We start from the raw sequence: 26,314 nt of genomic DNA, 5'->3' as shown, positions 1-26,314 counted from the left end.
AGACCGCAGCCTCCCTCACATCCTGCAGCATGCAGCCTCCCTCACACCCTGCAGCACGCAGCCTCCCTCACATCCTGCAGCACGCAGCCTCCCTCACATCCTGCAGCACACAGCCTCCCTCACACCCTGCAGCACGCAGCCTCCCTCACAAGCTGCAGCACACAGCCTCCCTCACATCCTGCAGCCCACAGCCTCGCTCACACCCTGCAGCACGCAGCCTCCCTCACACCCTGCAGCACACAGCCTCCCTCACACCCTGCAGCATGCAGCCTCCCTCACACCCTACTGCACGCTGCCTCCCTCACACCCTACTGCACGCAGCCTCCCTCACACCCTGCAGCACGCAGCCTCCCTCACACCCTGCAGCATGCAGCCTCGCTCACACCCTGCAGCACGCAGCCTCCCTCACACCCTGCAGCATGCAGCCTCCCTCACACCCTGCAGCATGCAGCCTCCCTCACACCCTGCAGCACGCAGCCTCCCTCACACCCTGCAGCCTCCCTCACACCCTGCAGCACGCAGCCTCCCTTCCTCCTGCAGTCCACAGCCTCCCTCACACCCTGCAGCACGCAGCGTCCCTCACACCCTGCAGCACGCAGCCTCCCTCACACCCTGCAGCACGCAGCCTCCCTCACACCCTGCAGCACGCAGCCTCCCTCACACCCTGCAGCACCCAGCCTCCCTCACACCCTGCAGCACGCAGCCTCCCTCACACCCTGCAGCACGCAGCCTCCCTCACACCCTGCAGCACGCAGCCACCCTCACACCCTGCAGCACGCAGCCTCCCTCACAAGCTGCAGCACGCAGCGTCCCTCACACCCTGCAGCATGCAACCTCCCTCACATCCTGCAGCACGCAGCCTCCCTCACACCCTGCAGCACGCAGCCTCCCTCACACCCTGCAGCATGCAGCCTCCCTCACATCCTGCAGCACGCAGCCTCCCTCACACCCTGCAGCATGCAGCCTCCCTCACACCCTGCAGCACACAGACTCCCTCACACCCTGCAGCACGCAGCCTCCCTCACACCCTGCAGCCTCCCTCACACCCTACTGCACGCAGCCTCCCTCACACTCCCTCACACCCTGCAGCACGCAGCCTCCCTCACACCCTGCAGCACGCAGCCTCCCTCACACCCTGCAGCACGCAGCCTCCCTCACACCCTGCAGCACGCAGCCTCCCTCACACCCTGCAGCACGCAGCCTCCCTCACACTCTGCAGCACGCAGCCTCCCTCACACCCTGCAGCACGCAGCCTCCCTCACACCCTGCAGCACGCAGCCTCCCTCACAAGCTGCAGCACGCAGCCTCCCTCACACCCTGCAGCACACAGCCTCCCTCCCTCCTGCAGCCCACAGCCTCCCTCACACCCTGCAGCACGCAGCCTCCCTCACACCCTGCAGCACGCAGCCTCACTCCCTCCTGCAGCCCACAGCCTCCCTCACACCCTGCAGCAGGCAGCCTCCCTCACACCCTGCAGCCCACAGCCTCCCTCACACCCTGCAGCCCACAGCCTCCCTCACACCCTGCAGCACGCAGCCTCCCTCACACCCTGCAGCCCGCAGCCTCCCTCACACCCTGCAGCACGCAGCCTCCCTCACACCCTGCAGCACGCAGCCTCCCTCACACCCTGCAGCCTCCCTCACACCCTGCAGCACACAGCCTCCCTCACACCCTGCAGCACGCAGCCTCCCTCACATCCTGCAGCACGCAGCCTCCCTCACACCCTGCAGCACGCAGCCTCCCTCACATCCTGCAGACCACAGCCTCCCTCACACCCTGCAGCACGCAGCCTCCCTCACACCCTGCAGCCCACAGCCTCCCTCACACCCTGCAGCCCACAGCCTCCCTCACACCCTGCAGTATGCAGCCTCCCTCACACCCTGCAGCACGCAGCCTCCCTCACACCCTGCAGCACGCAGCATCCCTCACACCCTGCAGCACGCAGCCTCCCTCACACCCTGCAGCACGCAGCCTCCCTCACACCCTGCAGCACGCAGCCTCCCTCACACCCTGCAGCACGCAGCCTCCCTCACACCCTGCAGCCTCCCTCACACCCTGCAGCCTCCCTCACACCCTGCAGCACGCAGCCTCCCTCACACCCTGCAGCACGCAGCCTCCCTCACACCCTGCAGCACGCAGCCTCCCTCACACCCTGCAGCACCCAGCCTCCCTCACACCCTGCAGCACCCAGCCTCCCTCACACCCTGCAGCACGCAGCCTCCCACACATCCTGCAGCACGCAGCCTCCCTCACACCCTGCAGCACGCAGCCTCCCTCACACCCTGCAGCCCACAGCCTCCCTCACACCCTGCAGCCCACAGCCTCCCTCACACCCTGCAGTATGCAGCCTCCCTCACACCCTGCAGCACGCAGCCTCCCTCACAGGCTGCAGCATGCAGCCTCCCTCACACCCTGCAGCACGCAGCCTCCCTCACACCCTGCAGCACCCAGCCTCCCTCACACCCTGCAGTATGCAGCCTCCCTCACACCCTGCAGCACGCAGCCTCCCTCACAGGCTGCAGCATGCAGCCTCCCTCACACCCTGCAGCACGCAGCCTCCCTCACACCCTGCAGCACCCAGCCTCTCTCACACCCTGCAGCACGCAGCCTCCCTCACACCCTGCAGCACGCAGCCTCCCTCACACCCTGCAGCACGCAGCCTCCCTCACACCCTGCAGCACGCAGCCTCCCTCACACCCTGCAGCACGCAGCCTCCCTCACACCCTGCAGCCTCCCTCACACCCTGCAGCACGCAGCCTCCCTCACACCCTGCAGCACGCAGCCTCCCTCACACCCTGCAGCACGCAGCCTCCCTCACACCGTGCAGCACACAGCCTCCCTCACACCCTGCAGCACGCAGCCTCCCTCACATCCTGCAGCACGCAGCCTCCCTCACACCCTGCAGCACGCAGCCTCCCTCACACCCTGCAGCACGCAGCCTCCCTCACAAGCTGCAGCACGCAGCCTCCCTCACACCCTGCAGCACACAGCCTCACTCCCTCCTGCAGCCCACAGCCTCCCTCACACCCTGCAGCACGCAGCCTCCCTCACACCCTGCAGCACGCAGCCTCACTCCCTCCTGCAGCCCACAGCCTCCCTCACACCCTGCAGCACACAGCCTCCCTCACACCCTGCAGCACGCAGCCTCCCTCACACCCTGCAGCACGCAGCCTCCCTCACACCCTGCAGCACGCAGCCTCCCTCACACCCTGCAGCCCACAGCCTCCCTCACACCCTGCAGCCCACAGCCTCCCTCACACCCTGCAGCACGCAGCCTCCCTCACACCCTGCAGCCCGCAGCCTCCCTCACACCCTGCAGCACGCAGCCTCCCTCACACCCTGCAGCACGCAGCCTCCCTCACACCCTGCAGCCTCCCTCACACCCTGCAGCACACAGCCTCCCTCACACCCTGCAGCACGCAGCCTCCCTCACATCCTGCAGCACGCAGCCTCCCTCACACCCTGCAGCACGCAGCCTCCCTCACACCCTGCAGCCCACAGCCTCCCTCACACCCTGCAGCACGCAGCCTCCCTCACACCCTGCAGCACGCAGCCTCCCTCACACCCTGCAGCACGCAGCCTCCCTCACACCCTGCAGCCTCCCTCACACCCTGCAGCACGCAGCCTCCCTCACACCCTGCAGCACGCAGCCTCCCTCACACCCTGCAGCACGCAGCCTCCCTCACACCGTGCAGCACGCAGCCTCCCTCACACCCTGCAGCACACAGCCTCCCTCACACCCTGCAGCACGCAGCCTCCCTCACATCCTGCAGCACGCAGCCTCCCTCACACCCTGCAGCACGCAGACTCCCTCACACCCTGCAGCCCACAGCCTCCCTCACACCCTGCAGCACGCAGCCTCCCTCACACCCTGCAGCACGCAGCCTCTCTCCCTCCTGCAGCCCACAGCCTCCCTCACACCCTGCAGCACGCAGCCTCCCTCACACCCTGCAGCCCACAGCCTCCCTCACACCCTGCAGCCCACAGCCTCCCTCACACCCTGCAGTATGCAGCCTCCCTCACACCCTGCAGCACGCAGCCTCCCTCACACCCTGCAGCACGCAGCATCCCTCACACCCTGCAGCACGCAGCCTCCCTCACACCCTGCAGCACGCAGCCTCCCTCACACCCTGCAGCACGCAGCCTCCCTCACACCCTGCAGCACGCAGCCTCCCTCACACCCTGCAGCACGCAGCCTCCCTCACACCCTGCAGCACGCAGCCTCCCTCACACCCTGCAGCACGCAGCCTCCCTCACACCCTGCAGCACGCAGCCTCCCTCACACCCTGCAGCACGCAGCCTCCCTCACACCCTGCAGCACGCAGCCTCCCTCACACCCTGCAGCACCCAGCCTCCCTCACACCCTGCAGCACGCAGCCTCCCACACATCCTGCAGCACGCAGCCTCCCTCACACCCTCCAGCACGCAGCCTCCCTCACACCCTGCAGCACGCAGCCTCCCTCACACCCTGCAGCCCGCAGCCTCCCTCACACCCTGCAGCCTCCCTCACACCCTGCAGCACGCAGCCTCCCTTCCTCCTGCAGCCCACAGCCTCCCTCACACCCTGCAGCACGCAGCCTCCCTTCCTCCTGCAGCACACAACCTCCCTCACACCCTGCAGCCCACAGCCTCCCTCACACCCTGCAGCAGGCAGCCTCCCTCACACCATGCAGCCCACAGCCTCCCTCACACCCTGCAGCATGCAGCCTCCCTCACACCCTGCAGCACGCAGCCTCCCTCACACCCTGCAGCATGCAGCCTCCCTCACATCCTGCAGCACGCAGCCTCCCTCACATCCTGCAGCACGCAGCCTCCCTCACACCCTGCAGCACGCAGCCTCCCTCACACCCTGCAGCACGCAGCCTCCCTCACACCCTGCAGCACGCAGCCTCCCTCACACCCTGCAGCACGCAGCCTCCCTCACATCCTGCAGCACGCAGCCTCCCTCACATCCTGCAGCCCGCAGCCTCCCTCACATCCTGCAGCCCGCAGCCTCCCTCACACCCTGCAGCCCGCAGCCTCCCTCACACCCTGCAGCCCGCAGCCTCCCTCACACCCTGCAGCACGCAGCCTCCCTCACACCCTGCAGCACGCAGCCTCCCTCACACCCTGCAGCCTCCCTCACATCCTGCAGCACGCAGCCTCCCTCACACCCTGCAGCACGCAGCCTCCCTCACACCCTGCAGCACGCAGCCTCCCTCACACCCTGCAGCACGCAGCCTCCCTCACATCCTGCAGCACGCAGCCTCCCTCACACCCTGCAGCCTGCCTCACACCCTACTGCACGCAGCCTCCCTCACACCCTGCAGCCTCCCTCACACCCTACTGCACGCAGCCTCCCTCACACCCTGCAGCCTCCCTCACACCCTACTGCACGCAGCCTCCCTCACACCCTGCAGCACACAACCTCCCTCACACCCTGCAGCCCACAGCCTCCCTCACACCCTGCAGCAGGCAGCCTCCCTCACACCCTGCAGCCCACAGCCTCCCTCACACCCTGCAGCCCACAGCCTCCCTCACACCCTGCAGCATGCAGCCTCCCTCACACCCTGCAGCACGCAGCCTCCCTCACACCCTGCAGCACGCAGCCTCCCTCACATCCTGCAGCACGCAGCCTCCCTCACATCCTGCAGCACGCAGCCTCCCTCACATCCTGCAGCACGCAGCCTCCCTCACACCCTGCAGCACGCAGCCTCCCTCACACCCTACAGCACCCAGCCTCCCTCACACCCTGCAGCCTCCCTCACACCCTGCAGCACGCAGCCTCCCTCACACCCTGCAGCACGCAGCCTCCCTCACACCCTGCAGCCTCCCTCACACCCTGCAGCACGCAGCCTCCCTCACACCCTGCAGCACGCAGCCTCCCTCACACCCTGCAGCACGCAGCCTCCCTGACACCCTGCAGCACCCAGCCTTCCTCACATCCTGCAGCACGCAGCCTCCCTCACACCCTGCAGCACGCAGCCTCCCTGACACCCTGCAGAACCCAGCCTTCCTCACACCCTGCAGCACGCAGCATCCCTCACACCCTGCAGCACGCAGCCTCCCTCACACCCTGCAGCACGCAGCCTCCCTCACACCCTGCAGCATGCAGCCTCCCTCACACCCTGCAGCACGCAGCCTCCCTCACACCCTGCAGCACGCAGCCTCCCTCACACCCTGCAGCACGCAGCCTCCCTCACACCCTGCAGCATGCAGCCTCCCTCACACCCTGCAGCACGCAGCCTCCCTCACACCCAGCAGCACGCAGCCTCCCTGACACCCTGCAGCACGCAGCCTCCCTGACACCCTGCAGCACACAGCCTCCCTCACACCCTGCAGCCTCCCTCACACCCTGCAGCCTCCCTCACACCCTGCAGCACACAGCCTCCCTCACACCCTGCAGCACGCAGCCTCCCTCACATCCTGCAGCACGCAGCCTCCCTCACACCCTGCAGCACGCAGCCTCCCTCACACCCTGCAGCACACAACCTCCCTCACACCCTGCAGCACGCAGCCTCCCTCACATCCTGCAGCACGCAGCCTCCCTCACACCCTGCAGCACGCAGCCTCCCTCACACCCTGCAGCACACAACCTCCCTCACACCCTGCAGCACGCAGCCTCCCTCACACCCTGCAGCCTGCCTCACACCCTGCAGCACGCAGCCTCCCTCACACCCTGCAGCCTCCCTCACACCCTGCAGCACGCAGCGTCCCTCACATCCTGCAGCACGCAGCCTCCCTCACACCCTGCAGCACGCAGCCTCCCTCACACCCTGCAGCACGCAGCCTCCCTCACACCCTGCAGCACGCAGCCTCCCTCACACCCTGCAGCACGCAGCCTCCCTCACACCCTGCAGCCTGCCTCACACCCTGCAGCACGCAGCCTCCCTCACACCCTGCAGCCTCCCTCACACCCTGCAGCACGCAGCCTCCCTCACACCCTGCAGCCCACAGCCTCCCTCACATCCTGCAGCACGCAGCGTCCCTCACACCCTGCAGCACGCAGCCTCCCTCACACCCTGCAGCACCCAGCCTCCCTCACACCCTGCAGCACACAGCCTCCCTCACACCCTGCAGCACGCAGCCTCCCTCACACCCTGCAGCACGCAGCCTCCCTCACACCCTGCAGCACCCAGCCTCCCTCACACCCTGCAGCACGCAGCCTCCCTCACACCCTGCAGCACGCAGCCTCCCTCACACCCTGCAGCACGCAGCCTCCCTCACACCCTGCAGCACGCAGCCTCCCTCACACCCTGCAGCACGCAGCCTCCCTCACATCCTGCAGGACGCAGCCTCCCTCACACCCTGCAGCACGCAGCCTCCCTCACACCCTGCAGCACGCAGCCTCCCTCACACCCTGCAGCCTCCCTCACACCCTACTGCACGCAGCCTCCCTCACACCCTGCAGCACGCAACCTCCCTCACACCCTGCAGCCCACAGCCTACCTCACACCCTGCAGCAGGCAGCCTCCCTCACACCCTGCATCCCACAGCCTCCCTCACACCCTGCAGCATGCAGCCTCCCTCACACCCTGCAGCACGCAGCCTCCCTCACACCCTGCATCATGCAGCCTCCCTCACATCCTGCAGCACGCAGCCTCCCTCACATCCTGCAGCACGCAGCCTCCCTCACATCCTGCAGCACGCAGCCTCCCTCACACCCTGCAGCACGCAGCCTCCCTCACACCCTACAGCACGCAGCGTCCCTCACATCCTGCAGCACGCAGCCTCCCTCACACCCTGCAGCACGCAGCCTCACTCCCTCCTGCAGCCCACAGCCTCCCTCACACCCTGCAGCCTCCCTCACACCCTGCAGCACGCAGCCTCCCTCACACCCTGCAGCACACAGCCTCCCTCACACCCTGCAGCACGCAGCCTCCCTCACACCCTGCAGCACGCAGCCTCCCTCACACCCTGCAGCACGCAGCCTCCCTCACACCCTGCAGCACGCAGCCTCCCTCACACCCTGCAGCACGCAGCCTCCCTGACACCCTGCAGCACACAGCCTCCCTCACACCCTGCAGCACGCAGCCTCCCTCACACCCTGCAGCACGCAGCCTCCCTCACACCCTGCAGCACGCAGCCTCCCTCACACCCTGCAGCACGCAGCCTCCCTCACACCCTGCAGCACGCAGCCTCCCTCACACCCTGCAGCCCACAGCCTCCCTCACACCCTGCAGCACGCAGCCTCCCTCATATCCTTCAGCACGCAGCCTCCCTCACACCCTGCAGCACGCAGCCTCCCTCACACCCTGCAGCACACAGCCTCCCTCACACCCTGCAGCACGCAGCCTCCCTCATATCCTTCAGCACGCAGCCTCCCTCACACCCTGCAGCACGCAGCCTCCCTCACACCCTGCAGCACACAACCTCCCTCACACCCTGCAGCACGCAGCCTGCCTCACACCCTGCAGCACGCAGCCTCCCTCACACCCTGCAGCAGGCAGCCTCCCTCACATCCTGCAGCACGCAGCCTCCCTCACACCCTGCAGCACGCAGCCTCCCTCACACCCTGCAGCACACAACCTCCCTCACACCCTGCAGCACGCAGCCTCCCTCACACCCTGCAGCCTGCCTCACACCCTGCAGCACGCAGCCTCCCTCACACCCTGCAGCCTCCCTCACACCCTGCAGCACGCAGCGTCCCTCACACCCTGCAGCACGCAGCCTCCCTCACACCCTGCTGCACGCAGCCTCCCTCACACCCTGCAGCACGCAGCCTCCCTCACACCCTGCAGCACGCAGCCTCCCTCACACCCTGCAGCACGCAGCCTCCCTCACACCCTGCAGCACGCAGCCTCCCTCACACCCTGCAGCCTGCCTCACACCCTGCAGCACGCAGCCTCCCTCACACCCTGCAGCCTCCCTCACACCCTGCAGCACGCAGCCTCCCTCACACCCTGCAGCCCACAGCCTCCCTCACATCCTGCAGCACGCAGCGTCCCTCACACCCTGCAGCACGCAGCCTCCCTCACACCCTGCAGCACACAGCCTCCCTCACACCCTGCAGCACGCAGCCTCCCTCACACCCTGCAGCCTCCCTCACACCCTGCAGCACGCAGCCTCCCTCACACCCTGCAGCCTCCCTCACACCCTGCAGCACGCAGCGTCCCTCACACCCTGCAGCACGCAGCCTCCCTCACACCCTGCTGCACGCAGCCTCCCTCACACCCTGCAGCACGCAGCCTCCCTCACACCCTGCAGCACGCAGCCTCCCTCACACCCTGCAGCACGCAGCCTCCCTCACACCCTGCAGCACGCAGCCTCCCTCACACCCTGCAGCCTGCCTCACACCCTGCAGCACGCAGCCTCCCTCACACCCTGCAGCCTCCCTCACACCCTGCAGCACGCAGCCTCCCTCACACCCTGCAGCCCACAGCCTCCCTCACATCCTGCAGCACGCAGCGTCCCTCACACCCTGCAGCACGCAGCCTCCCTCACACCCTGCAGCACACAGCCTCCCTCACACCCTGCAGCACGCAGCCTCCCTCACACCCTGCAGCACGCAGCCTCCCTCACACCCTGCAGCACCCAGCCTCCCTCACACCCTGCAGCACGCAGCCTCCCTCACACCCTGCAGCACGCAGCCTCCCTCACACCCTGCAGCACGCAGCCTCCCTCACACCCTGCAGCACACAGCCTCCCTCACACCCTGCAGCACGCAGCCTCCCTCACACCCTGCAGCATGCAGCCTCCCTCACACCCTGCAGCACGCAGCCTCCCTCACACCCTGCAGCACGCAGCCTCCCTCACACCCTGCAGCACGCAGCCTCCCTCACACCCTGCAGCACGCAGCCTCCCTCACACCCTGCAGCACGCAGCCTCCCTCACACCCTGCAGCACGCAGCCTCCCTCACACCCTGCAGCCTCCCTCACACCCTGCAGCACGCAGCCTCCCTCACACCCTGCAGCCCACAGCCTCCCTCACATCCTGCAGCACGCAGCCTCCCTCACACCCTGCAGCACGCAGCCTCCCTCACACCCTGCAGCACCCAGCCTCCCTCACACCCTGCAGCACGCAGCCTCCCTCACACCCTGCAGCACGCAGCCTCCCTCACACCCTGCAGCACGCAGCCTCCCTCACACCCTGCAGCACACAGCCTCCCTCACACCCTGCAGCACGCAGCCTCCCTCACACCCTGCAGCATGCAGCCTCCCTCACACCCTGCAGCCCACAGCCTCCCTCACACCCTGCAGTACGCAGCCTCCCTCACACCCTGCAGCACGCAGCCTCCCTCACACCCTGCAGTCAGAATTAGGTGACACAGAACCAGATATATACATTACTCGTGTATACACGTTCTGGGGCTTGATTAACAGCTGTGTGATTAATAAGACAATTGTTACTTACACCACAATGCCGAACCTTTTACCCAGCGGCAGTGTATCAGCAGTTTGATGCTTTGCGCGTTGTTGTAAATAGGATAACAGGAATGTAATTAGAACCTGAAATAAATATCACATAGCACTGACATAGCATACTGTCCTAATTAGAGTACGATACACACCCCCTACTCAAAAAGATTTCCCCGAACCCCGAGCTTGTGTGGGGACCACACGCTTAATAAGGCCCCCTACTGCGCCTCAATATGTGCAGGCAGCATGGGGGTACGGCAGCCCTGCCACCTTCTATTGAGGGATAACCCGGAGACTTTCTGCAATGACATTTTATACATTTATTTATTTTATTTATATTTTATTTTTCTCTTACTTTCAGCGGCGGCATTTCCCGGCGTTTCCCGGCATCTCCCCCCGCAAGGTCCTGTCAACATGGCTCCGTGACGTCAAATGGAGCGTGTTGCCATGACAACGTGACGTCACGTGATGTTTCGTGTCAAGTTGCTGCGACAACGGGACGCCTTATGGCGCCGAGGCGTCATGTGACCCCCGTTGTCATGGCAACGTGACGCCGTAGGATGTCATTACGTCCCGTAGCATCCCGTTGTCATGGCAACGTGCTGCCATTTGACGTCGCGGCGCTGTTGATGGGATTTGCAGGGGGGTAGGGGATGACGCCGTCCCGGAGATATGTGGCCGAAACCCGTAGTCTCCGGGTCAAACCCGGAGTGGTGGCAACCCTTGGTATAGCGGTCACTCACTGCGGGAGTTTCCATAGTTACGCCCCATAATGCCTTGCTGCTGTGGATGCAATGCATTGTGGGATACTCCTGCTGTAAGTGACAGCGATACCCTCACGCTAAGGCGCAGTTTGTGGTCTTACTAAGTGCACAGCCCCCACACGGGCTCAGGACCACACTACACTGCCTGGGAGCCGCCATTACAGGTTTGTTTTTGGCGAACCCCTTGGAGACACCTCAAAGGGTAATACCTTTAGGCTGGAGGAAGGAAGATTTCACCAGCAACAAAGGAAAGGGTTCTTTACAGTAAGGGCAGTTACAGTGCGGGATTCATTACCCATGGAGACTGTGATGGCAGATACAATAGATATGTTCAAAAAAAGGTTGGACATCTTTTTAGAAAGGAAAGGTATACAGGGATATACCAAATAAGTATACATGGGAAGGATTCTGATCCAGGGAGTAACCTGATTGCCAAAATTTGGAGTCAGGAAGGAATTTATTTTCCCCTAATGAGATATCATTGGATGATATGACACTGGGGTTTGTGTTTGCCTTCCTCTGGATCAATATACTGTAAGTACGGATATAGGATAAAGTATCTGTTGTCTAAATTTAACATAGGTTGAACTTGATGGACGTCTGTCTTTTCTCAACCTCATCTACTATGTAACTGAAAATATATAAGGTGTTTCTTTTGTTCTTCAGATACCATAGAAAATACAGATCCCGATTCCCGACACAGGTTTCTTGCAGTCACAATATATTTATTCCTGAGGCATTTTACAGCCCCGAGCTTCCGCTCGCAGGAACGAGACGTTACAGGCAGAGAGCAGCGTCTTTGGTTCGCTGTTTCTTTCTGCTCTGAGATCATTTTCCTCAAGCATGGCTTTTTCTAACTATAAATTAACCCTTTCATTCTAGGCTTGTTAGTATGGAGAGACAACGCATATATTCATTATTGAAGATGGTATATTTGCTGTCAGTGTCTCGCACCTTATCTAACTCCGGTAAACTCCCACAAACACCAGGAAAAGAGGTTTCATTTTGCGCAGTGTGAATCCTTGTCTCAGCATTTTCACCGAGCAGGCAAAATTAACCCTTTAAATGGCTTCTTCAGTGAAGCTGATTTTTGAACCCCAAAAATCTATCTACTGTAACTATGGAACAAACCCCCTGTTGGGAACCCCTGATGTATAATATTATAGCACCGGATCTTGTATTGGGATCTCCCACTTCAAAGTCACCATTCCCTTAACCCCCAGAGGCTCCTCTCAAGTCTCTCCATTCACCATTTTAACCCCTTCCCTGCCAGAGGCATTTGCAGCACCGTGAAACGCAGCGAGGGGGGTGAGTGGAGAAATGACGCGATGCGCTGATTATAACGGGGTGCAGCAAATTCTGCCTCTGTGCCCGGAACTCGCCCTTCACTAGCGAGAACAAATCACCCCTAGAGTTGGGTAATCCTCTGTGGCTAATGATTAGCACAAAATGTAACGCAATTCCCCCGCAGTCACAGGTAGAAAATGGCGCAGTGCGTGGCAGCAGACGCGTGATACATATTAGCAGCCGTGTTCTTCCCATGACCTTGACATGTCTGTGTCCGGTTTAGGCACGGGACATTATATGGTCACTGTGACAGGGTGAAGTCAAACCCTATCAATTATGCCTGGGAAACATATGTCTGAGTGCTTCATCCAGCACTCATAAGGGTTAATTCAGGTGGAAGTTAGGTAGTCAGGAAGTAAGCTGACACCTGAGAGCCAGGAAGGTAGATAAGGATCTTGTTACCAGCAGTAGCTGCCTGTGTCAGAGGAGAGCACATGGATAGATGTGCTGCTAGCCAGAAGGATACAGCACACTACTTACTGCAGCCAAAGTAAGATTTCTTTCATTTGTTTGCATGACTGCTTAAAAAGACTCTTACGGTTTGGGTATGGTTTAGCCAGCCAGCCTGCTAGCTAGGACTGCTGTGTTAGTCAGTTTTCTCCCAACGTGGAGCAGTATTTATTTGCTTAAAGGGACAGTGTACCCGCATGTTATGTTGCTGTGGAGAAATAAAGCCACTGAACGTTTTCATTTATCCTGAAACTACACGTGTGGACTGTTCCCTGACCTCGGCTACAGGCCGTCCTGCCACATGTGGTGTCAGAAGTGGGATTTGGACGGGCCCTGTATCTGAAGGGCCACACACACACAGACGGGAAAAAAAAGAAAAAAAATGGAGACAATTTTTTCTCAGTTCCTTGAGCAACAGCTCCAGCTAGCAGAGAAACAAGCTGAGCGACAGGCCCAGCAAGATGAGCGACAGGCCCAGCGAGAGGAAAAGCTACTCCAATTGCTGGCCGAAGGCCCAGCCCCAGGCAGACCAGGGATTCCAAATAACTCACCGGTGATGCTGCATAAAATGAAGCCAAACGAAGACCCAGAGGCATTTCTCCTCACTTTTGAAAGGGTAGCCACGGCCCACGGCTGGACAGTTGATCGCTGGGTAACGACTCTGGCTCCACTCCTCATAGGGGAAGCTCAGGCAGCCTACCAGGCTCTTCCAGCAGACGAGGCCATGGACTATCAGCAACTAAAGGCTGCTATTCTGGATCGCCTAGGCCTCACTCCAGAGGCCTACCGACAGCGGTTCCGGACAGTCAAATATGCAAACAGAGACAGACCCCGGGTCGTAGCCCACCGCTTAGTAGACTTATGTACCAGGTGGATACAACCGGAAAAACATGACAAGGCAGAGATCCTTGAACAGTTTGTGCTCGAGCAGTTCATACAGATACTGCCCCCCTCCTCCCGCTCCTGGGTAAAAAGACACGCTGCATTTTCCCTGAATTCAGCGGTCCGCTTGGTGGAAAACTTCCTGGGTGACGACACCCAACAGGATAGCTGGGAATGGCCGGTGCAAACACCAGTTGCTTCCGGTGATGCTAGAGGCAGGAGAGCAGACAATCGAGGGGTCAACAACCCGCCAGCTCGGGAGATCCAGTCAACCCGATCGGAAGACCCTTTCCCATCTCGGAGGGTTCCTGGTACAAACTCCCGCAGAGACGCCCATCCTTGGTCCGAGGCCACTGGATCACTCAAGGGAGGCCGCCACCCACAGTATTCCCCGAGAACCTGGACTCCTGTCACCCACCCGGTGGAGAGGATAACCCCACCAACCAGAAGGAAGGACCCCATCCAACAGCGGAGACGTCCAAACACCGAGCCCCGTCGAGAGCTTCCGCTGACGACCGAGGTTGCGGATTCAAGAGATGATGAGATGGACTGTTCATATGGCAGAACCACTGCCACAGCTTGTCTCCGAGGGGACCACAATCCGTGGTTAGTCCCAGCATCTCTGGAGGGGACAAAAGTAAACGCCATGCTGGACTCGGGCTCTGGAAAAACCCTGATCCTAGAGGGCCTAATTCCAAGCAATAGACTATCTTATGACTCTCCTTTGCATATCGAGTGTATCCATGGGGATACAAAGAGATACCCGACGGCGAACGTTCTACTGCGTATCCAGGATCAAGAGGCTAGCCTACTAGTGGGACTTGCTCCCTGGCTACCTGCTCCTGTTCTACTTGGCCGAGACTGGGCCTACCTCGAAACATTGTTGGCCCCTACTCCTACGGAGCCTACTTCTCTGGTTCCGGAGAAGCCCGGAGACTTGTTCCCTTTTTCCCCAGAGATTTTTCCCCGTAGACACCATGTCCCTAAGACACGTAAACAGAGACGTGCGGAAAAAGAGGACTGGTTAAGAAAGGCTGGGACTCTTGGTAACATTAGTCAGCCCAAAGGACTGCAGGTCATGGCCGGGGATGACCAGGGTGGGGAACAGATAGATACGGGAATTTTGCCAGACCTGGATCTTCCTGACTTCCGTCAGAGACAGAGGGAGGACCCAGCTCTGGCTAGACAATATGAGAAGGTGGTACAGGTCAACAACAAGATAATGGATGAACAGGGTGTAAAAGTGTTTCCACATTTTGAACTGTTGAATGACATTCTATATCGTGTGAATAAGGTTACACAAACAGGGGAGGTCATTCGACAGATGCTAGTCCCTAAAGGGTTAATTAGAACAGTGTTCACCCTAGCCCATACTCTCCCATGGGGTGGTCATTTGGGCAGAGATAAAACCACAGACCGCATCTCGTCCCGGTTTTACTGGCCAGGCATACATGGTGACATCATGAAACTATGTGAGACATGTCCTGAATGCCAGTTAATTAGCCAAAAAGGACAGAAGCCGGCTCGCTTGGTTCCTCTGCCCTTGGTAGCCGTCCCATTCGAGAGAATTGGGGTAGATCTGGTTGGACATTTAGAACCCTCTGCGAAGGGACATACATTTATACTTGTTGTGGTAGATTATGCCACCAGATATCCTGAGGCCTTCCCTCTGAGATCAGCTACTGCTAAACAGGTTGCTCACAGGCTGTTAGAACTGTTCTCTAGGGTAGGACTTCCCCAAGTAATGTTAACTGACCAGGGAACAAATTTCATGGCAAAGTTAATGCAGGATGTCCTGAAGTTATTGGAGGTAAAATCCGTCCGGACCTCAGTCTACCATCCTCAGACTGATGGATTGGTAGAGAGGTTTAACCGTACTTTAAAAACCATGCTTAGGAAGTTTGTGGACACTGAAAAGTGAGCTTGGGATGAACTTCTCCCTTTTACTGTTGTTTGCGGTACGAGAAGTTCCCCAATCATCTACAAGCTTCACCCCGTTTGAGCTCCTATATGGACGCCAACCTCGGGGTATTCTCGACCTACTGAAGGAATCCTGGGAGGAGGAGCCCTCCCCCTCCAAGAATACCCTTCAGTATGTCATAGACCTTAGAAATCGCCTAGACATGATAGGTCGGTTTGCTAAGGAAAACCTCAAATCTGCTCAAGAACGTCAAGAAAGACAGTATAACCACAATGCTCGCTTGAGGGTCTTCCAACCTGGGGACCAAGTGATGCTACTACTACCGACATCAGAGAGTAAACTCCTTGCGAAGTGGCAGGGTCCTTTCCAAATTCTCCGCCGCACCGGGGAGGTGAACTATGAGATCTCTCAACTAGGGTCCAGGAAGGGTAAACAAATCTACCACGTGAACCTCCTGAAACCCTGGAAAACGATGAGATCGCTATTCATCCACCCTCGGGAAGGAGAGACGGATTTGGGTCCGCAGCTTCCAAAGGGTAGTACGTACAATGACCATCAGGTTCCCATGGGAGGGCAGTTAACAACGGAACAAAGGTCAGACCTACTAGAATTATGTGACCAGTTCCCAGATGTTTTTTCGGAGCTGCCAGGGCAGACTAATTTAGTGTCCCATAGGATTGAGACAGAACCTGGCGTAAAAGTACGGTCCCGTCCCTATAGATTGCCAGAGGGCCGAAAAGACCTGGTAGAGAGGGAGATAATAGACATGTTGGAATTGGGCGTGATCGAGGAGTCCCACAGCGAATGGTGTAGCCCTATCGTGTTGGTCCCTAAATCAGATGGGAAGGTGAGGTTTTGCGTGGATCTGCGAAAGGTAAATGCTGTATCCAGATTTGATGCATATCCAATGCCTAGGATGGATGAATTGCTTGACTCGCTTGGTAAAGCAGAGTATATCTCTACCCTAGATCTCACGAAAGGATATTGGCAGATACCTCTAGCGGAAGAATCCAAATGCAAAACTGCCTTCGCCACCCCTCTCGGGTTATACCAATTCGTCACTATGCCATTTTGGTTACATGGGGCTCCAGCCACGTTCCAAAGGTTAATGGACAAGGTACTACGACCCCATAGGGCATATGCCGCGGCCTACTTGGATGACATTGTCATCTATAGCAGACACTGGCATATAAAATAGCAGACACTTCATATAAAAAGGTTAAGGGCAGTCCTAACGTCCTTAAGAGAAGCAGGGCTCACTGCAAATCCAAAAAAATGTGCCCTGGGTAAATCCACTAGAAAGTACTTGGGCTATGCCGTTGGGGGAGGGATAGTAAGGCCACTAGCTAGCAGGGTGGCCGCCATAAAGGAAGTCCCCACCCCACAGACAAAGACACAGGTCCGCTCCCTTTTGGGGTTAGCAGGGTATTACCGGCGGTTTATCCCCAATTTTTCAGAAATATCTGCACCCCTTACAGATCTGACAAAAAAGAGTGCCCCGACCGAAGTTAAATGGTCTTGGGAGTGCCAAGACGCCTTTGACATGCTAAAAAAGTGCCTGTCAGAGGGCCCCGCTCTTCAGAGCCCAGATTTTAAAGAGCCCTTCATCATCCAGACGGATGCCTCAGAGGTAGGACTGGGAGCAGTGCTGTCTCAGCAATTTGATGGTGTTGAACACCCCATACTGTTCATCAGCAGGAAGCTGTTCCCAAGGGAAGTGAGGTATTCCGTTATTGAGAAGGAGTGCCTCGCTGTAAAATGGGCAATTGAGGCCTTGAGACATTATGTCGCCGGAGTACACTTCACCCTGGTCACTGACCATGCGCCCTTGAAGTGGTTAAACACCATGAAGGACACAAATCCAAGGTTGACCAGGTGGTATATGGCCCTCCAACCCTTCTCATTTGATATTCAGCATAGACCTGGAAAGGACCATGGAAATGCTGATTTTTTGTCAAGAGAAGGAGTGGAGGGTCGGGCTTCAGCCGTGTGGGACACTAGCCACACACAAACAGGGGAGGTATGTGACAGGGTGAAGTCAAACCCTATCAACTATGCCTGGGAAACATATGTCTGAGTGCTTCATCCAGCACTCATAAGGGTTAACTCAGGTGGAAGTTAGGTAGTCAGGAAGTAAGCTGACACCTGAGAGCCAGGAAGGTAGATAAGGATCTTGTTACCAGCAGTATCTGGCTGTCTGAGATGAGAGCACATGGATATATGTGCTGCTAGACAGACGGATACAGCACACTACTTACTGCAGCCAAAGTAAGATTTCTTTCATTTGTTTGCATGACTGCTTAAAAAGACTCTTACGGTTTGGGTATGGTTTAGCCAGCCAGCCTGCTAGCTAGGACAGCTGTGTTAGTCAGTTTTCTCCCAATGTGGAGCAGGATTTATTTACTTAAAGGGACAGTGTACCCGCATGTTATGTTGCTGTGGAGAAATAAAGCCACTGAACGTTTTCATTTATCCTGAAACTACACGTGTGGACTGTTCCCTGACCTCGGCTACAGGCCGTCCTGCCACAGTCACCAATGTGTTAGGCGAGAGATTGGGAAGTGTCTTACCGCCGGGACGAGCGAGCAATGAACAAACAGGTCCATGTGAATGGATTTCAGGCACCGGTCAGCAGATGGGGCTCTGGTCTCATTCGCCATGGTGAATCTTGGAGAAGATGGAGAGAAGAAATTAAAACGAGCCAGAGGAACGGGACATCTCACCGTTAAGGTACGCTATTAAGGGGTTACCTTCAGCGGTTTTAGGGTAAGGAGTTAGGGAGTTTAGGGTAAGGGGTCAGATTATGGGTTTTAGGGCAAGCGGTTAAGGTTTAGCGTTTTAGGGTAAGGGGCTAAGGTTAGAGGTTGTAGGGTAAGGGGTTAAGCTTGTTAGGAAAGCGGGTTAGGGATTTCAGGGTAAGCGGTTAAGATTTAGCGCCCTAGGGTAAGGGATTAAGGTTAGGGGTATTAGGGTAAGGGATTAAGGTTAGGGTAAGAGATTAAGCTTGTTAGGGAAGCGGGTTAGGGATTTCAGGGTAAGCGGTTAAGATTTAGCGCCCTAGGGTAAGGGGTTAAGGTTAGGGGTATTAGGGTAAGGGATTAAGGTTAGGGTAAGAGATTAAGCTTGTTAGGTTAAGGAGTCAAGAATTTTAGGGTAAGGGGTTAAGGTTAGGGATTTTAGGATGAGGTTAAGGTTTGGTTTTTAGGGTATGGGATTAAGGTTAGGGGGTATTGGGGTAAGGGGTTAAGGTTAAGGGTATTAGGGTAAGGGGTTAAGGTTAAGGGTATTAGGGTAAGGTGTTAAGGTTAGGAATTTTAGGGTAAGGGGTTAAGGTTAGGGATTTTATGGTATGGGGTTAAGGGTATTAGGGTAAGGGGTTAAGGTTAGGGATTTTATGGTAAGGATTTAGGGAGTTTAGGGTAAGGGGTCAGATTATGGGTTTTAGGGCAAGCGGTTAAGGTTTATCTTTTTAGGGTAAGGGGTTAAGAGTAGAGGTTATAGGGTAAGGGGTTAAGGTTAGGGGTTTTAGGGTAAGGGGTTAAGGTTAGAGGGTTTTAGGGTAAGGGGTAAGGGGTTTTAGGGTAAGGGATTAGGGATTTTAGGGTAAGGGGTTACGGTTTTTAGGGTGATGATTTGCTTTAGCATTAGGGGTTAACCGGTTAGCGTAAGGACTTAATGTTAGGGGCTTTTATGGGGTTTTGGGACCAAGGTTAAGGGGTTACCTTCGTGGCGAGACGGCCGGCGGCAAGTCGTTGTGAACCGCGAGCCAGTGACCAATACGGACAGTGCTTGGCTTCCTCTGTGTGTTATTGTCACCCACGTGGCTTTATTCGGAGCAATATGACATTTCCAACCCAGTTTCAGAAAGTTCCCCTTACTCAATCTTGTTTTACCCCCCCCCCCCTCACCCCTTCCTTTTTCTCACGGATGAGAAGTAGGGGGGCCCTGTAGAAACGCCCTATTTCCAACTCGGGGACTTCCTGGTTCCCGTGATACTTATCACTATAGGTAGCACCTGTACCGTCTCCCCCAGGGGAAACAAAATGGCGGTGGAAATTTTCCACGCGACACCGGCCAATAGGAAGCCACATCACCATTCAGTGCAGCTTCCTATTGGTCCGTGTAATGCAGGAGAAGTAACCGTCGCTGCCCTTCCCGGTACGTATCTCTGGAAGCAGGGGGGACCCCACAGCAGAAATGAATGCGGTTCAACTCTGGGGACCCCACTGCTTCCCACCCCTGTAAAAAAAGGGGGTACAGTGTGGGGAGAACTTCTCCATTAAAAAAGGAGCTATTCCAAAATTATGTTAAACATGGGGTTGAAGCAGGGGGTCTCTGGAGCTAAACCTTGTTAATTTCATCTCCGGGGACCCCCTGCTTCCCGAGATACAGACGTCCGTCTCCGGGGACCCCCTGCTTCCCGAGATACAGACCTCCGTCTCCGGTGACCCCCTGCTTCCCGAGATACAGACCTCCGTCTCCGGTGACCCTCTGCTTCCCGAGATACAGACCTCCGTCTCCGGGGACCCCCTGCTTCCCGAGATACAGACCTCCGTCTCCGGGGACCCCCTGCTTCCCGAGATACAGACCTTTGTCTCCGGGGACCCCCTGCTTCCCGAGATACAGACCTCCGTCTCCGGGGACTCCCTGCTTGCCGAGATACAGACCTCCGTCTCCGGTGACCCCCTGCTTCCCGAGATACAGACCTCCGTCTCCGGGGACCCCCTGCTTCCCGAGATACAGACCTCCGTCTCCGGGGACCCCCTGCTTCCCGAGATACAGACCTCCGTCTCCGGGGACCCCCTGCTTGCCGAGATACAGACCTCCGTCTCCGGGGACCCCCTGCTTCCCGAGATACAGACCTCCGTCTCCGGGGACCCCCTGCTTCCCGAGATACAGACCTCCGTCTCCGGGGACCCCCTGCTTCCCGAGATACAGACCTCCGTCTCCGGGGACCCCCTGCTTGCCGAGATACAGACCTCCGTCTCCGGGGACCCCCTGCTTCCCGAGATACAGACCTCCGTCTCCGGGGACCCCCTGCTTCCCGAGATAGAGACCTCCGTCTCCGGAGACCCCCTGCTTCCCGAGATACAGACCTCCGTCTCCGGGGACCCCCTGCTTCCCGAGATACAGACCTCCGTCTCCGGGGACCCCCTGCTTCCCGAGATAGAGACCTCCGTCTCCGGGGACCCCCTGCTTCCCGAGATACAGACCTCCGTCCCCGGGGACCCCCTGCTTCCCGAGATACAGACCTCCGTCTCCGGGGACCCCCTGCTTCCCGAGATACAGACCTCCGTCTCCGGGGACCCCCTGCTTCCCGAGATAGAGACCTCCGTCTCCGGAGACCCCCTGCTTCCCGAGATACAGACCTCCGTCCCCGGGGACCCCCTGCTTCCCGAGATACAGACCTCCATCTCCGGGGACCCCTTGCTTCCCGAGATACAGACCTCCGTCTCCGGTGACCCCCTGCTCAGACCTCTGAAGGGGGCGCTCGTATTGTGGCAAAGTTTAAAGCTCCCGCGTCACGTGGGCCAATAGGAAGCTGAACCTGATGATGTCACAGCTTCCTATTGGCCCGCAGGGTGCGGGAGCTTTGTAACTCTGCCACAATGTGATCCCTGCTAGCCGAGCAGAGAGGCTACTGGCGAACCTATGAAGGTCTGTATCTCCGGAAGCAGGGGGTGTCCGGAGCTGAAATTACTGGGGTTCAGCTCCGGAGACCGTGTCCCAGCCGTCGCGTATGTCACTAAAACAAACAAAAACTGGGGCGCCCCTAAAAGATGTAACGTGCATAAGAGTATAACACTGCCAAAGACCAGAAAATCAATACTGTACTGGACCCTTCAAAATGCTGTGCAGCTCGACCCAGGGAAGATGAACCCCAGATCTGCTTACAGCGGCATGGAAACGGGGTAATGGTCAGCGCAGACTGTCACTCTCAGAGATTTAGAAAGACAATAACAAAGGCAACTTGTTAACACCATGAAAAGTAATGCTCCCACAATGTGAGATGGGGGGAGGGGGAGAGGGGGAGGGAGATGTGTGACCCTATATAAATCCCCTCGCACGGCCTGTGTGAGCCCCTTCCCTCAGAGAGATGATGCTTCAATGTCAAATCAGATTTTTCCTGGTCTTCAAAGTCAGACACGTCCTGTCAGTGGTTCCCAATCGGGTATGGTGATCGGGTGGCACCACTCCCACAGTCCCAGGTATAGAGAATGGGCAGAGCCAGAGTTAGCATATGCAAACAGTTTAATAAGTACCGTATATCCGCGATTGTAAGACGCACAAATCGATTTTGGCCCTTAAAATGGAGGAAAATTACTTTTTCACTTACCATGTTTCAGGAGAGGTCCCATGTCAGCGGAGGTTGAAGCGGGCGGCAGCGGCAGAAGAGGTCCCACGTCTGCAGCTGGTTGAAGATGGATAGTGTGCGGCGGAAGTGCGGCGGCGGCAGGACAGGTGCCAAGTCTGCAGGTGAATGAAGATAAGACAGCGGGCGGGCGAGTGGTGGCGGCAGGAGATCATAATAGCATGAGCAGAGCGGCATAGGGGAACGACTGGGGTAGAGTGCACTGCGTAACCGGAAGTCGGACACCGGTCAACTTCCGGTGTTACAGTGTGCACCTCCCCAGCCGTTCCCCTATGCCGCTCTGCTCAGCTCTCCTGCTATTATGATCTCCTGCCGCCGCTGCCACCGCACGCCCACTGTCTTATCTTCATTCACCTGCAGACTTGGCCCCTGTCCTGCCGCCGCTGCACAGCCACCAGCTATCCATCTTCAACCATCTGCAGACGTGGGACCTCTCCTGCCACCGCCGCCCGCTTCAACCTCCGCTGACATGGGACCTCTCCTGAAACATGGTAAGTGAAAAGAGGGGATTAGTACTGTAGGCACTTTTTTTTACTTTTCATTTTTTTAATACATCAATTCTAAGACGCACCCCAATTTCAGACATGTGAAAATCGAAAAAAAGGTGCGTCTTAGAATCGAGGAAATAGGGTAATATAAACATGTAACACTCACACAGTAAAAAGCACAGTGCAGCCACAGGTCCTTCCGACAGGTCCACTGCTAACCGGTGACCTCTGATTGTGAAACATCTGATTTGACATTGAAGCATCATCTCTCTGAGGGAAGGGGCTCACACAAGGCCGTGAGAGGGGTTTTATATAGAGTCACACATCTCCCTCCCCCCCTGTCTCACATGCCCCATTGTGGGAGCATTTCTTTTCAAGGTGTTAACAAGTTGCCGTTATTATTGTCACGTATGTCACCCCTGATCACCATTTTATTGCTTGACACGAGTCGACTAAGCCAAGCGGCATGATCGGCGCTGCGGGTTTGAAGCCACTTAGGCCTCCATCATTGGTCGAGAGTGCGTACAACAGAACGACCACAACAGGACACAGTGTGTCACGAAGCCAGCGCAAACAACCCTTCACTTTTATGGTACCCCGGGGAGCACAGTATAAAAGCCGTTAAATGCAGGAAATAGGCCGTTAGGAGTATAATTATCTGCACGTAAAACTTGGAGGAGAATAGGAGACAGATACTCAGGCAACTGCTAAACAACCTCTGAGCGCAGACATCCACGGGGGGGGGGGGGTTATTGCCGCTGCTAAACCGGACAATTGTGGTTCTAACCGGCGGCGGCTTTTAACTCTTTCACTGCCAGAGAGGGCGTCATTGATCCATTATTGTCCAAGAAACAAAAAAAGTTTTATTAAAACGTGTCCAGGCGCAGCGGTGAGGATTTCTCGCCCCCGCGGTTATTAAACGTGTCCAGGCGCAGCGGTGAGGATTTCTCGCCCCCGCGGTTATTAAACGTGTCCAGGCGCAGCGGTGAGGATTTCTCGCCCCCGCGGTTATTAAACGTATCCAGGCGCAGCGGTGAGGATTTCTCGCCCCCGCGGTTATTAAACGTGTCCAGGCGCAGCGGTGAGGATTTCTCGCCCCCGCGGTTATTAAACGTATCCAGGCGCAGCGGTGAGGATTTCTCGCCCCCGCGGTTATTAAACGTATCCAGGCGCAGCGGTGAGGATTTCTCGCCCCGCGGTTATGAAACGTATCCAGGCGCAGCGGTGAGGATTTCTCGCCCCGCGGTTATGAAACGTATCCAGGCGCAGCGGTGAGGATTTCTCGCCTCCGCGGTTATTAAACGTATCCAGGCGCAGCGGTGAGGATTTCTCGCCCCCGTGGTTATGAAACGTATACAGGCGCAGCGGTGAGGATTTCTCGCCCCGCGGTTATGAAACGTATCCAGGCGCAGCGGTGAGGATTTCTCGCCCCGCGGTTATGAAACGTGTCCAGGCACAGTGGTGAGGATTTCTCGCCCCCGCGGTTATTAAACGTGTCCAGGCGCAGCGGTGAGGATTTCTCGCCCCCGCGGTTGTTAAAACGTAGAGCCGCCGACGTCGCATTTAGAAGGAGAAAATGAGTGAAAACGACGTTATTGGGGGTTTTTGAGAAGGCCGATTGAAAATGGCGACAGAATCGTCACGAGTCACAACACAAACGACACACGCTGGGAGCACCATGGCATACTCTCTTTTCTGCCTCTTGATTTCGACTCGATGTGAGCAAATACAAATATGTGGCAACCCTGCTCTTCCCCATTATCTCTTAGCATACACGGCTTCCACTGCAGCCAGGAATTCTGGGTAATGACTTGCAAATAAGCGCTCGGAAATTGTAAAAACGCAACAATAGAATGTTTATTTCACCCCCCCTCCCCCCCGCCCCTCCCCCGTTTGATGTTATAAAAATAGATCTAATAAAATAATTCAGTTAAACGTTAGGCGGGAGGGGTGAGCCTTACTTTGTTACACTTTGGCCAAAATATGTAGAAGTTACCCTAATTTAAATGAAATATTCGAAATGCTTAATGATGCTTTTATGCAGTTTTATTTAAGTAACGAAAAGGATTCAGGGTGAAATGTTGGGTTTTAGTGATTTTAGATCTGCGTTGATCTTGTGTTTTTTGCGGTTACATTTTGATTATTCTCAGAAAAAATATCTATTTTTTTTATATCGCATGGATTTGATGAAGATAGAAATGGTATTAAAGCAATATTTGGTAGTTAAGATGCGGGTTTTTTATTTATACCACGGGCGATATTAATGCAAGTTTACTGGCGTTTGGTGAATCTAGGTGTAGGTTAAACATAGAAGCGTTATCATCTCGCTTCTCCGAGCGCCAATATATCGGGGATAGCCGGAGTGCGTGAGCAGTGTGAAGGATAAGGCGACAAACTTAATGGGATGTATCAAATTCTGCATCTTTGCATGACTAGTTTCCTTTAATCTAGCATGAACCCCCAAATTACCCGCTCCCCAAATCTGAGGGGGAAGAAATCTCTCCGGCTTACAACCTGCATGGTTTTTCAATTTGACATTCCACCGGCAAATCTCGGTGTCTTAATTCACACGTCATAGCTATTTTCTGTACACACACACACACAAAACATTCACTGATATTTAGCCACAATAATTATTTATCAAATATTTACCAGGAAAAAATAAGTCACCTCTCGTTTCCGAGTATGTCCTGGGTACGAACGAATACGTTGACGACATTATAAGGAGGGGGCCAACTCCAGTCCTCAAGGGCCACCAACAGGCCTGGTTTTCAGGATATCCCTGCTTCAGCACAGATGGTGCAGTGATAGTGACTGAGCCACCTCTGCTGAAGCAGAGATATCCTGAAAACCTGACCTGTTGGTGGCCCTTGAAGACTGGAGTTGGCCGCCCCTTAGTTAGACTATGCACCATACACAAGTTAGACATCTCTACTCACGTTCTGGAGGTTGAAGAGGTCTCCATAATGCTGCTGCTTCCTCCTCAGGGAGCTGTGTGCTGAATGTGAAGCCTCACAGGTGTGTCTGCAAACAGCCTTCAGATCGGCTGCGAAACACTGGAGGAGAGAACCTCACATCACAGGTGTGTCTGCAAACAGCCTTCAGATCGGCTGCGAAACACTGGAGGAGAGAACCTCACATCACAGGTGTGTCTGCAAACAGCCTTCAGATCGGCTGCGAAACACTGGAGGAGAGAACCTCACATCACAGGTGTGTCTGCAAACAGCCTTCAGATCGGCTGCGAAACACTGGAGGAGAGAACCTCACATCACAGGTGTGTCTGCAAACAGCCTTCAGATCGGCTGAGAAACACTGGAGGAGAGAACCTCACATCACAGGTGTGTCTGCAAACAGCCTTCAGATCGGCTGAGAAAGAACTGGGAGATAGAACTTGTGTTATCACCGATGGACAAATGAGAAGGTTTTGAGGACAGACACGGACGGACACAAGCGCTGTCAAGTTGATTTGTTATTGGGATAATCCTTTTTGTTCTGTAGCTTCCTCTGGAAGAAAAGGAGTTGAAATAGGGGGATTTATGCGTTTGAACCCCTTTTCTGTTTGTTTTCAGCCTGGACATAAGCGACACGTTATGTAACGATATATATGCTCTGGCTGTAGCAAGAGATAATATACAATCCCCTAATACTAGAAAACATGGCAGATATTGGTATTTTAACCAGGTTACAGAACTTGTCCTGATTGGGAGTAGGGTTGCCAGACGGCTTCTCCAAAAATACTGGACACAATGGT

At 56.9% G+C, this 26,314-nt stretch overlaps 1 protein-coding gene across 2 annotated transcripts in view; it reads right to left on the bottom strand.

Annotated features, from left to right (window-relative positions):
* The window catches only part of LOC142469132 (stimulated by retinoic acid gene 6 protein-like), a 105,149-nt gene extending 79,154 nt beyond the window's left edge, over window positions 1-25,995 (bottom strand). Inside the window, exons 1-3 of one of the 2 annotated variants that reach the window (XM_075576065.1) lie at window positions 25,503-25,995; window positions 18,273-18,369; window positions 10,334-10,428 (exon numbers count right to left, since the gene is read on the bottom strand). In XM_075576065.1, the coding sequence (XP_075432180.1) occupies window positions 10,334-10,428; window positions 18,273-18,369; window positions 25,503-25,528 (218 nt within the window). In that variant the 5' untranslated portion in view covers window positions 25,529-25,995. The remainder of the gene's footprint in view (window positions 1-10,333; window positions 10,429-18,272; window positions 18,370-25,502) is intronic. The other variant, XM_075576064.1, reaches the window with a different exon arrangement.
* Between the last annotated feature and the right edge of the window lie 319 nt (window positions 25,996-26,314).

Source organism: Ascaphus truei, chromosome 18, assembly GCF_040206685.1.
Source record: "Ascaphus truei isolate aAscTru1 chromosome 18, aAscTru1.hap1, whole genome shotgun sequence".
In the NCBI taxonomy this organism is placed as follows: domain Eukaryota; kingdom Metazoa; phylum Chordata; class Amphibia; order Anura; family Ascaphidae; genus Ascaphus; species Ascaphus truei.
The sequence above is the reverse complement of the archived record's forward strand: the minus strand, read 5'-3'. Positions and strand labels throughout refer to the sequence as shown.